Source organism: Helicoverpa zea, chromosome 6 (assembly GCF_022581195.2).
Source record: "Helicoverpa zea isolate HzStark_Cry1AcR chromosome 6, ilHelZeax1.1, whole genome shotgun sequence".
Classification (NCBI taxonomy): domain Eukaryota; kingdom Metazoa; phylum Arthropoda; class Insecta; order Lepidoptera; family Noctuidae; genus Helicoverpa; species Helicoverpa zea.
Window position 1 is genome coordinate 12,719,928 of NC_061457.1, and position 11,719 is coordinate 12,731,646.

General features: G+C 36.8%; 2 protein-coding genes across 2 annotated transcripts; both read left to right on the plus strand.

Moving 5' to 3' along the window:
• The first annotated feature begins 1,677 nt into the window (after positions 1 to 1,677).
• LOC124631453 (RWD domain-containing protein 4) lies at positions 1,678 to 4,314 on the plus strand. The gene is made up of 5 exons (XM_047165852.1): positions 1,678 to 1,917; positions 2,442 to 2,566; positions 2,658 to 2,761; positions 2,937 to 3,120; positions 3,449 to 4,314. The coding sequence occupies exons 2-5, from the start codon at positions 2,459 to 2,461 to the stop codon at positions 3,611 to 3,613; spliced, it is 561 nt and encodes a 186-aa protein (XP_047021808.1). The 5' UTR covers positions 1,678 to 1,917; positions 2,442 to 2,458; the 3' UTR covers positions 3,614 to 4,314.
• Positions 4,315 to 4,449: 135 nt separating this feature from the next.
• On the plus strand, positions 4,450 to 6,157 carry LOC124630939 (cytochrome b5 domain-containing protein 1). The gene is made up of 4 exons (XM_047164982.1): positions 4,450 to 4,797; positions 5,083 to 5,338; positions 5,618 to 5,863; positions 6,069 to 6,157. Exons 1-4 carry the CDS (start codon positions 4,555 to 4,557, stop codon positions 6,155 to 6,157), a joined length of 834 nt encoding a protein of 277 aa, XP_047020938.1. The 5' UTR covers positions 4,450 to 4,554.
• Positions 6,158 to 11,719: the final 5,562 nt, after the last annotated feature.

Sequence of the window (11,719 nt, forward strand, 5' to 3'; positions counted from 1 at the left end):
ATACCGGTTGCGCGAGCGAAGCGAGCGCGAATTTTTTTTATAGTTAACAAGTCAAAGCAAAAATTACGTAAAATGTAGCCCAATCGAGCATAAGTTATTGCTGGTTGGAGAATGCAAAAATACGGGAACGAAGCTTCTGACTGCGCGAGCGAAGCGAGCGCGAAATGTTTTGTTATACTTAGAACTCAAAACAAAAATTACTTAAAATGTAGCCCAAACTTACATAACTCTTTGTTGGTGTTGACGCCTATGTATTAAAATTTGAGACTTAAAGTAGTACAGTAAATAAGAAAGGTCGTATGGAAACTAGAAGTTACTTTCTTATTAATAAAAGGATTTAAAAACGACGCTACCTTTTTGCTAGGGTAGACTAAAAAATGTTGAAAAATAAAAACAACTGTAAAGTGAAGCAAACCCGAAAATGTTTGAGTTTTGGATCACCTAAAAGTCCTAAACATATATAATTAAAAGAAACCGTGCCTGGATAGACAGTCAGCTTTATGTGTTTCTTTCTTCGAAGCTCCAACTTTTTGTTCAATTGAGAACTCTAAAAGTAAACGAGCGAAGCGAGCGCTTTTTTTTCTTCGACGTCTGCAGCAAATTTGCTTGTCTATTTGACATTTTACAAGGCTAAACTTCCACATAACGCAAGCAATCCCATGTTTATTATTTTTACAGGCTAGGAATAGACTTAGTTGGTGGTTTTAAAGATTGTTATTGAAAAACCTATTTGACTTCTAATCCTCTCAAATCGAGTGATCGTCTTCTGGAATCTAATGTAAATCTAACACGCCCGGCATTATACGACAATATATTTATTTAATTGAAATTTCTTGGTCCAGGAGCGTACCGTTGCGCCCCTGAGTCCGCGGCGCCCGGGTTATTCGCACACCCTGCGTCATAGGTTAAGATGGCCCTGATGCTATCCATACATTTGCGATCTTTGATGAAATTTAAAACAAAAATAGGAGTAACATTCTGATCAAGGATTGGTTGGGGGCGCCTGCGGCGCCCCTTATATCCGGCGCCCTGGGCCGTCGCCCAACCGCGCCCTACCCTAAAGCCGCTACTGGGCGCAGGATCGACATTTACGTGCTCTCCGATGCTCGGGTGAATCAATCACCAACTTCCAGACTACGGGCTGCTTTGTGAACGTCTAAGAAAACCCACAAAGCGATTTCAGCCCGACCCGGGAATCGACCCCGACACCTCGAGCACAGTAGCCGCGCTTGCGACCACTAGACCAACGAGGCAGTAACAAATAATATTAATTCAAATAAAGAACAAGATAAAGATTTAATCAGTATTGATTTCATTATTCCTTCTTTTTCATAATTATATCGGTTAAAAATAAGCCTTTGGAAAAAAGCATCTTAAAGGTAAGTATGTATCTTGGATCTAGTATTTATCATGCCTTTGGTGAAAAGTATCTGTATCTAAAGTACATCTTTTTACGGTATATTGTATCTTGCATTTCAAATCACCTACATAAGGCATTTTGTCGATCTCTGGTTTTCGAACCATAACAGTGCGGAGTTTAACGGACAGAATATTTACTCATTTTAATAAAAAAACGTTTTTTTTACTTCAAACTATGTGCGGTGGTATTTTTTTTAATTTTTCACGTTGTCATACCGATTTTGCGATTGCAAAATGACGTTGTCAGTTTGTCAGATGTCATCAATAATGTCAAGTCAATAAATAAATTCTTTTTTGTCGATAGGTTTTGATGTCGTGTTAAATTGCAAAATACGAAAACAAGGCGAAATTCCTAAAAGATTTTGAATAAATAATAAAATATACTAAGTATTAAAACAAAATTATAAGCAGATATACACCCATATAACAATTTATATTGGTTAAGTGATAGACAGCTGGCTTGTGGGATTTAGTGCAATACTCGTAATAACGCTAAAGGTAATTTAATTGAAGCTGTTTTATGTACATTGTTTAACTTGTAGATTGCTGCGGAAAAATAATTCCTTCAAAAAATGTATGCCAGTCACGTATTCTAATATCAATGAAATAGTTTCGAGGTTATGTTTGACTAAAACTTTATTTTAAAACAGTTTTATATTGAAAAACTCGTGCTATTTTAGTATATCATTTGACTTTGTTAACGACAGTCATAATTCAAAGTAAGGATACGTTATCTGATTAATTTTCTTCTACTTATGTAACAGTTTTCATACATCAATCAGCCTGTTGGATTTACCTGTAGCTTAATCACTTGTTAACAGCTACAACCAGCCTTGCATAGTACATATATACCTGAAAGACGTGCGTGGCAGACAAAACGGCTGGTACCTATATGATAACAATAGGTAGCTAAACAAGAGGATTTGCCTATAATCTGTTTGCCTAATGCTGAATCTCTATTTGTCCAGTCTTTTGTTAAAATTCTTCAAGAATATATGAATGATATATGAATGGTTTTCCAGTTCCAGTATAGTTCATAATGTCTGACGATGCTGAACAGCAGTCTGAGGAGATAGAAGTACTGAAATCAATTTATGAAGGTGATGATAACTTCAAACAAGTTGACTCAAAAACTTATCAATATAAGGTTAGTATTTAGTAAATATCGACAAATTTTATGCACTTTCACCTTAAAAATCAAAACTCTAACAAATGCTATTCATTTGTTACAATTTCAGTACTTTGATGGAGACAAATCATTTGTCCTGGAGATATCTTGGGGGCCAACATACCCAACAGAAAAACCAAACTTTAATTTGGATATCTTCTACAACCAGTCCTTGTAAGTTCCCTTCAATTACTTATATTAACATCATTCAGAACTTTTTCTTTCACAACCAGGTTTTTCAAAGCTGTAGTACATATAATGTAGTAATTAACAACTGATTTGCCTTAATTTTAAATTAAATGATGGTAAAACAGCACAGCTCTAAAGAGTTTCTTTGAAATATTTCCAGATTACAGCCAGTTAAAGAAAAAATATTAAGTATAGTTGATGCGGAGGCGGAGCAATGGCTCGGCTGTGCAATGACTTACACCCTTTTCGAGTGCTTGAAGGAGAGGCTGGCGGAGATCCTCGCTGACCAGACTGAAGAGGTGGTTGTGGCTACCAGAGTAGAGAAAATTGTTATTGATGACCAGGTGAGCACTTACAACGAATGGCCTCTAATATTATCCCAACGAAGAACAATGACAATAGGTACTGAAAAGTAGGAGAGAAAAAACAAGTAACGCCCAGTTAAATATAAAATAAAGTTCACTAACGAAAAGTTACTTTACTTAGTAGTGATATATGCTGATACACAGTCAAGTAAAATAACATCACACATTAGCCCGTGTCAAATGGTTTGATTCGGCGTAGCCAACACTCGTGTATAACATTGCAAAGGCAATTTTTGTAAACTCTTACAACCTTGCGTTCCTCATGTTCGGTAGCGATAAATGTGCTTACTATAATAATATTTTTCAGACTGAACAAAAGAAACCAGAAAAGAAGGAGCAGTTAACGAAAGCGCAGAAGAGGAGAGCGTGGGATAAGGCAGAGATCGGCAGGGCGGGCGAAAAGCCTCGGGGTTGGGACTGGGTCGACATAGTCAAGCATTTATCTCAAGTACCTCACACTCCGGCGTCATGACACTCATTCCTATGAACATGGAATCACGCTGCCAAGAAACTTATAGGTATGGCTGGAGGCTAGCGTGCACCGTAAATTCAATTAATACTCACGAAGATGTGTAATATGGCTGTGGCTCTTTTTCACGTGTCAAATAAAAAATATTGCGACATTAAAGGATAATAAAGCATTTCTGTGGTTCTTACAGTTGCCTCCAGTCATAATCCTACAAGCTTCTTGCACGTGCTTATTTGACACTTGTATAACGGTGCTCTGTCTAAAAATGTACAGTCAAGTCCTATGAAAGTATCTTTACACTTTCATAAGTTCTTAGCAAAATAATGGCATAAAAGATTTTTGAAAATAGGTCCAATATTGGTGATTAAACTGCATTTTAATTAGGTAATTATTATTTTTGACTGTTTGATAATTAAATAAATAATGAATCTCAAATCTTTTCTACTTTTATTTTGCATGGAATGTTATGAAGTCAACAAGTTATAGCCTAGCATTTGCCATTTTAAATACAATTCTTCTTTTCCAAATAATTGGTTAGACAGTTGTATATACCAGGTTGTACCTATTTCAAAAGTCTGATTGGTTAGATCATTTCAATGAGAAGTTGCAGAAATAGAGAAATCACAAGTTATATTTTTTTGGCGTCAACTGTACATTTAAGCAACCATAATTATTTTATTAATATATCTTTAATGTTAAAATAATTTATGTATTTTATTTACCTGCTCCCGTATGTAGTAGTAGCTCATAGCAGTTGACTCGGTGTCCTATAAATATCTCTTGCATTGAATGAATCCAAAAAGTTCTAATACAAATTGACCTCAAAAAAACAGGCAGTCTATGGTCCTCCAAAAGAAAAAAAAATGCATCCTACTTTTGACATGTTATGAAAAAATATTTTTGAATGTTATTTACCGGGTCAAAAATACCTTCGGGCATACCCAATGAAGTATACTAAACAGCAATGGTACACCCCAGCGGAGATTGCAGTCCATAACCAAGCGAGCGATTGCTGGGTCAGCATAAACGGGAAGGTGTATGACCTGACGAAATGGCTTGAGAAGCAGTTTAAAGTCTGCAAATGCGTCAAGACTTGTTCCTGCCTCGCTAAGACGTGGTACTGCGATAACTGCGTCGAATATTGTCCCTGTTTTAAACAGGGGTATTTCTATTGTGATGGGAAAAGGGTAAGTTTGTTATGAACCCACGGTTCAACCGTTACCTACTACTCTACTTAGATTTCTAACGTTGTCATTGAAGTCTGCAGCTATAGATATTATCATTTTATTTCAAGGCGAGATTCCGCTGGTGTGCGGTGCTGTGTGGCACGCACAGTTATAGGTGCGTACTTTGTGGAATCTCACCGTATAAGAGTCAAGTACATTTGTGTAGGCGTTTAAAAGGATAGTTATTGGTATTTCCCCCAAAACACAAAACAGCTGTCTGATTTAAATTATCATCTGTACCTACAGCTAGCGATGACCATCCTAGCATACGCCGGTAAAGACTTAAGCCACTGGTTCAAAGACGGCGAGTGGAGACGCTACACCCATCCCATTGTCGGCTCATCAGTACCATACCACGTTCATGGCCATGGTGTCCGCCAGCCTGTCGTCCCGTCCACCAGGTGGCGCCCCGTTGAGGAACCCTGGTGGTCCAGCGACAAATACGTGGTGGGCAAAGCTACGGCTAAAACTAGGCCCATCAGAATAACGAATACTTTGACAGGTATTTCAGTACGGTTAATATTAGTGATTAGGTCTTCCATTACTGGTAGTATAGCCACAGATTACGTAATAGTTACTTCGATTAAGAGTCAATTTTATAAACGAATCAGTTGAGCCCGAATTCTTCATCTAATTTTATGAGATACTCCATGGGTTTTAGTCAATAAGAGTCGACAGCGTTGTGCCGACCTTATAAAATGGCCATAAGGGCAGGAGAATGATGTCCTAATAGGATGAAGGCAGTATTATGATGATGATTCGAAAGTCACTTCATTTTTAGGCTCTACAGTAACATTAGAAGTATGTTCAGAAGAAACCATCTATGAGATCATGATGAGATACCTACCACACAACAGCCACCTTATGTCTTATTCCTGGCGTTACATGGGCAAGGGTCTCTGTCTCCACAAGACTTTAGACCAGAATGGTATTCCGGATGAACGAGACCGGTTTAGTGACGTGGCGTTGGCTGAGAACATGCATATTCCTGCCATATTGCTTTATTACAATGATGACTTGACTGAAGGTAGGTATATCATATTATCATCTGGCATAGCTCTCTGTTTTCTTATTCGGAAGTGCGAAGATATTTATTCAGTAGCACCTTTTCTCAGTAGTACTTTACTTTTTGGGTAAAAACTCTTATAGGTTCTTCTACATTCCACTTGAGTGGAGCCTGGAACTGCGTTAGGTGCTAGTGCCTAAATTGAAATTGTTTATCTTGTTTTCAGATCCACCGAAAAATATTTGTTACTGTAAAGATCCTAAGTGTGTGATGAAGAGACCTGAGAGATGCTTTCCAACATTTGAAAACAAATGATAAATTCAACTAAAATATTAGTAGTTTATTAAAATGATTTTAGGGCAATTAGCGATCTATCGCGTGAATGAAATAACGAACAATTACGAAATTGAATTATGTACCTACCTATTACATAGATAAATAAAAAAGTTTCTTCTTATTATTTTCACGCGGATATTTTCCTTCCATTCTGCCCGCGTCTTCGGAGAATTCAAAAATAAAAAAATAAAAATAAAAAGTTTCGAAATCTTCAAAAATGCCTTTTTAAACTTAGGCACTTGCCGTATGGGAATTAATTAGATCAAAATTAAATAATAAGACAATGATAAAAACCATAATAACGGAGGTAGGACCTATACGTCACCGTCATGCTTCGTGTAGCGTTGCTAAGTAAGTACCTTTTATCTTTATTTATGAAGTGGCTAATGGCCTATAAAGCATAGGTCTACCCAGGTCATCCCCTCTTGAACTTTAGAACCGCACGTGCTGGCCAGTTTTTGTAATGGCACGCTTATGTGGATAGGTAGTGATTTAATAACTCTTAAATATAGGGTGTTCTTGATTAGCAGATTTTTTTTGACGAGAAGTTGCTACCTAACTAAATTTTCACTTTGAAGCCAATAAATACTGCTCAATACCGACCTATGCTTCGAATTTTTCTCTGCTCTGCTATGCTATGCTCTGACAGTCAGGGTTTATTTATTTAACAGTCAAAATGAATGAAGATGGAAGTGGTTTGGAAGCGTCAATATTTGGAACTATAAAGTCTATTGCTGCGAACTATACCTACCTAAGTAGGTAAGTAGACGACATAACTACAAATACCTTTTACAACTATCTAGTCTGGAAATTAACAACATACTGTATTAACAGCAGGTACATGGAGAATACAATTAAGTATTTATAAAACGCCATAAGTCTAAGGGCACCATAACTCGACCGCCGTAACGCCATGCTTGGGCGAGCATACTTCCTCCCAAACGTAGCACCCGTCCTCGAAGTAACTACGAACAAAAAAGTCAAAAGCTTTATAGATTACAATATCTTGAATAGTTTGTAACATTGGGGAAAAGTCCAGGCAGATGATAACGTGAAAAACTAAAATATTTTGTATTCCTTTCAAGTTTATATGAGCAAAATATTAAATGTTTCACACTTAGTGGTTGCAATAATAATGATTTCAGGCGATCGGATATAGGCATAACAGTTTTCTAGATCAGCAAAGGAAAATCGCGGCCTGCAATCTTTTTAAAAGAACAGTCGCGGCATATTTACCATGAACTTTCGTTAGCTTTTCAATGGAAACCATACAATTACATACACGATAGCTTGCCTATAATTTGCATCCCCCACGCGAAATCGCTATTTCTAGTCGACAATACATCCCACTTATTTGCGTAGTTACGCGGCGAGACCACCACGCATGCGCAGAGACGATAATGTTACCCACTTGTTGAACCAAATTATAGTCGCCGCGACCCCATGCAAAGCTTTAATGAAAATAAACTGGCGCGCTTTTTCCATAGAGTAACGATGCGACCTTTATGGAACGCGCGTGTGTCGTTTTTTTTTCTTAATTATTTATCGGAGTTTTTATTAGATGATTGAGACTATGGTTTTTGTGCTTAACATTTTTCGTGTTTTGTAATTAATATGAAAACAGTAATGCAAGTAGGTAATTTGAAATGGTTGTGAAGTGCATGTGTTGGCACTCCTAGCAGTGGTTATTCGGAGCGTTTTATGTGAGTTTTGAATTTGTTATTTTGTTAGTGATTTCATTTAGGATTTTATATGGTAGGTATATACCTACTTAATGTTTTATTGTGGAGAAGCATATAAAGAGCGTAGTGTTGGTGTTAGTATGTAGGTAGTTTCTGAACCTTTGTACAACTGTGGAGTCAAATCTAGCATTTAAGAAGATGTTTTAGTTAACAATCCAAGGGAAATGAATATAATACAACCAAGGAACTGATAAAAAGCTTAAAGATATCAAATAGCCCAAAATCATTCACTGAGCGAAAGACAAAGATGTCAAAAAAAGCTATTGTTTAACACAATGATAAGGTGTCTATCAAGTCGCTCTATTGTCTATGCTTGCCGTATCCGGTAGCCCAATTTGAATGAAGAATGACAATGTTCGATCAGCTGGTTGATTACGATAGCGCTCCAAGTTTTTTTATTATCAGTTAGACAGTTAAAATACTTACCTAATGATTGAATTGTTGAAAGTGGCCGCTAAAAATGGTCAGTGAGTATCCTTAAATAGCGAACCTTATAGTTATTCCCCAGCAGTTTCTTAAATCAGCTTATTTTTTTTCAAGCCGTACGATTGCTGTAAAAAAAAAGAGTTAATTATGTACTCAGTACCTAATCCTTAGTTACATAGACAGTAGTTTAACTGAGTTTTATAAGTACATAGTGTTGATTAGCATTATGCTGCATATGTTATGACTAGCTGTTGCCCGCGACTTCGTCTGCGTGAGCAATATAGAATTTCCAATTTCGTTTATTTAATCATTCATTGCTCAACCCCCGTAGGTGATAGCGTGATAATATATAGCCTATGTGTTGAACCGGCCCCCAGGTAATAGACATGCAAAATTTGATTTAAATCCATGCAGTACTTTTTGAGTTTATCCGGGACAAACATACAGACAAACAGACATACAGACAAAAATTCTAAAAACTACATATTTGGGTTCAGTATCGATAATGGATCACCCCCCAAGTATTCTTTTAAAAAAATATTCAATGTACAGTTTTGACTTTCCTATCATTTTATTATATGTATAGATATATATAGATGACCCAATTGCCTAGTATTAAGGAATATTTAAAATAGGTAGATATTCAAGAATATCGATCCTATCTAAGTTAATTATTTTTCAGGTCCAACAAGATGGCGACGCTTCCTATCTTCGTCTCCTTGAGCAGGTACATACTTAAAATAATATATTATTTGGCCCTACTTATGTCTATAAAGTAATTATGTTTCACTAGCTGTTGCACGCGGTTTTCCTTAATGCTCATGTGCAATTCTTCATTAAAAACTTGTCGAAATTCCAAAGGGTAGCAAGTGACAATATCATAAGGGAGTAGGTATATAAAGAAGCACATAGGAGAAGTTCATAAGGAAGGTTAAAACTAGGTTGCACTTCGGGCTTTAGCCGTAACATAGATACTGTTACAACTAAAATTTTACGAGTTTTTAATGTCATAACTCATGAAGTTTTTGAACAAAGCTCTCCCTTTGGTTAAAGGAAGTAAAATGTAAATACAGATGACGGTAGTTTGGTAAAAGTTAACTTTTGAACATTTTACGACATTTTGCTTTTAACGGTACAGTTTTTTTAACTCATTAAATATTTTAAGTTCATCACTCTTGTCCTACTGCGGATAACAATAATAACCAAAGCATCCGTCGATTTCCGAAAAAAACGTGTAATCTGAAGTTAGAGGAAGAATATGCTTCGGAGATTTGGAGAGCCTAATAATGTTCTCTAGCTCCCTGCACCTCACCTAAATCGGTTCAGTTATTTTACCAGTCTAATAAAAGTGAGGATTGAAAGCAAATAATCACGTAGGTTCTATAAAACAATTCTACATTATATGTGCGTATGTTTCGGCAGTGTGTATCCGGCTGCCAAAGCGCGCTTCCTGCTTCCATATTGGGAAGTAAATACCAAGACGTGCGCACGCGCAGGGCTGGTGAACACTGAAGCTTTAGGACATAACTAAATTGCAAGCTATTATAGTAGTAATTTCTTTTTGGGAATAGAAGCAATTATGTATCTATTATAGGTTATTTTTGCGTATAGGTACGCGCATGTAACCCATGAGTACGTGCACCTTCAGACTTTTACATACTTTGTATCTTCTGAGCAGCTATTAAGGTTTTTCATAAGCATACTTTTTGAAGTTACGCATGTATTGAAACACCGTAGAACTCATTATGGCATAGATGGTTTACCCATTCCTTAAACGACTGCACCAAGAGTTACCCCGTGCGGCTGTGAATTTGCCATGAGCTTTTTTCGCATGACAGCCCTATTGCTATTTAATTCAAAACAGTATACGCATGCTATTTGCTTGACTGTAACTTTTCCGTTCCCACATACGAAGTTCACAATACTCGCTTAAACACCTGTCGTCTCCTGTCATAATTAAGTACTAGCTGTTCCACCCGCGTAGGTACCGCACCTTGATAAAATTAGTCTTTGTCCTTCCTCAGGCTGTTAGACAATCTGTGAAGCAAGTTTCATGTAAATTGGCTCAGTAGTTCTGGCGTAAAAACGCGACAGATAGAGAGAAAGACAAACAGAGTTATTTTGGCATTTAATAGAGGCAATATTAGTAAGGATTAGTAAAGTAAAGCAGTTCAATTACGAAGCAAAGTTTATTGCACGTAGGTGTGAATTAATATCGTTGTAAACTATTAACATTTTATCCGACAATTTTAATTTATAACAAAGGAGATATAAATCTTTTGCACATTTTTCACTTTGCAACACTGACGTGAATAATTACTGTCTTGATTTATTGATGTTAAGACGAGTGGGTAAGAGTCGGAAAGCACGCGATTTTATTCCCACGATAATCGAGGTATTTTATCATTTTATAATAATTGGGGAAGTTAGAATAAAAATCCCTGTAAAGACTTGAAGCTAGCTAGACTACTAAATAAGTGAGCTTAATAGACTTCTATTTTCTCCTGAATCCTTATCCTAACCGGGATTGTACCTAATCATTTGAAGGGATGCCTACGAAACCTACCCTAGTGTTAGTAAAGCGTAATATAATAAAAGTAAACTTATCGATTTCAATTTAGATACCGCAATAATTACTAAATAAATAAAGAAAACAATCATTTAAAACCAATAACAGTGATGCAAACAACGAATAAGGTGGCCATCTTGCACGCACTGACAGTAGTGTAGACACGCGCATGCGCTGTGCTCGCAATCATCTGTCACTGTCCATTTAGATCGTACGTGACAGCTCCCATGAACGCACGTATAAGCTGACTTATTTTTATGAGCTTGTCAATTAACACTTGCACCTCATACCATTTTGGGTCCGTAAATGCATATGGGTGCAAAATATCTAGCTACTACTAAATAGATAATATATTATTGCTCATTCATAACACAACACGTGAGGAGTCTGATAGTTTCCGCATTCTGCCTGAATTAGGCTATCACATAACACGAGTCAGTTTATATGGAAGAGATGATTAACCGGCATAGTCATTAACATATCGTAAAACGTGTAACGTATTGTGATTTTTCACTACCAGGTAACACTAGTTTGTAAGTTTGCCATCCCCGTTTTTTAGTGGGATGTCATCAAACGACTCTTGACGTCGTAGGTGCGTGAGAGAGTGACAAACTTTTACGGACTGAGACCCACCGGCCACCATATTCTTTCGGGAGCCGTTCGTATACCAGTTCCGCAGTAACTCTTTGGAATAATCCCAACAATGCTAATTAAACAGAAAAATTACTATGGAAGGTGGAAGCCTATACACAGAACCTACGTCATAACATGGTTCATATACCTAGTGAACTAACTATAATTAAA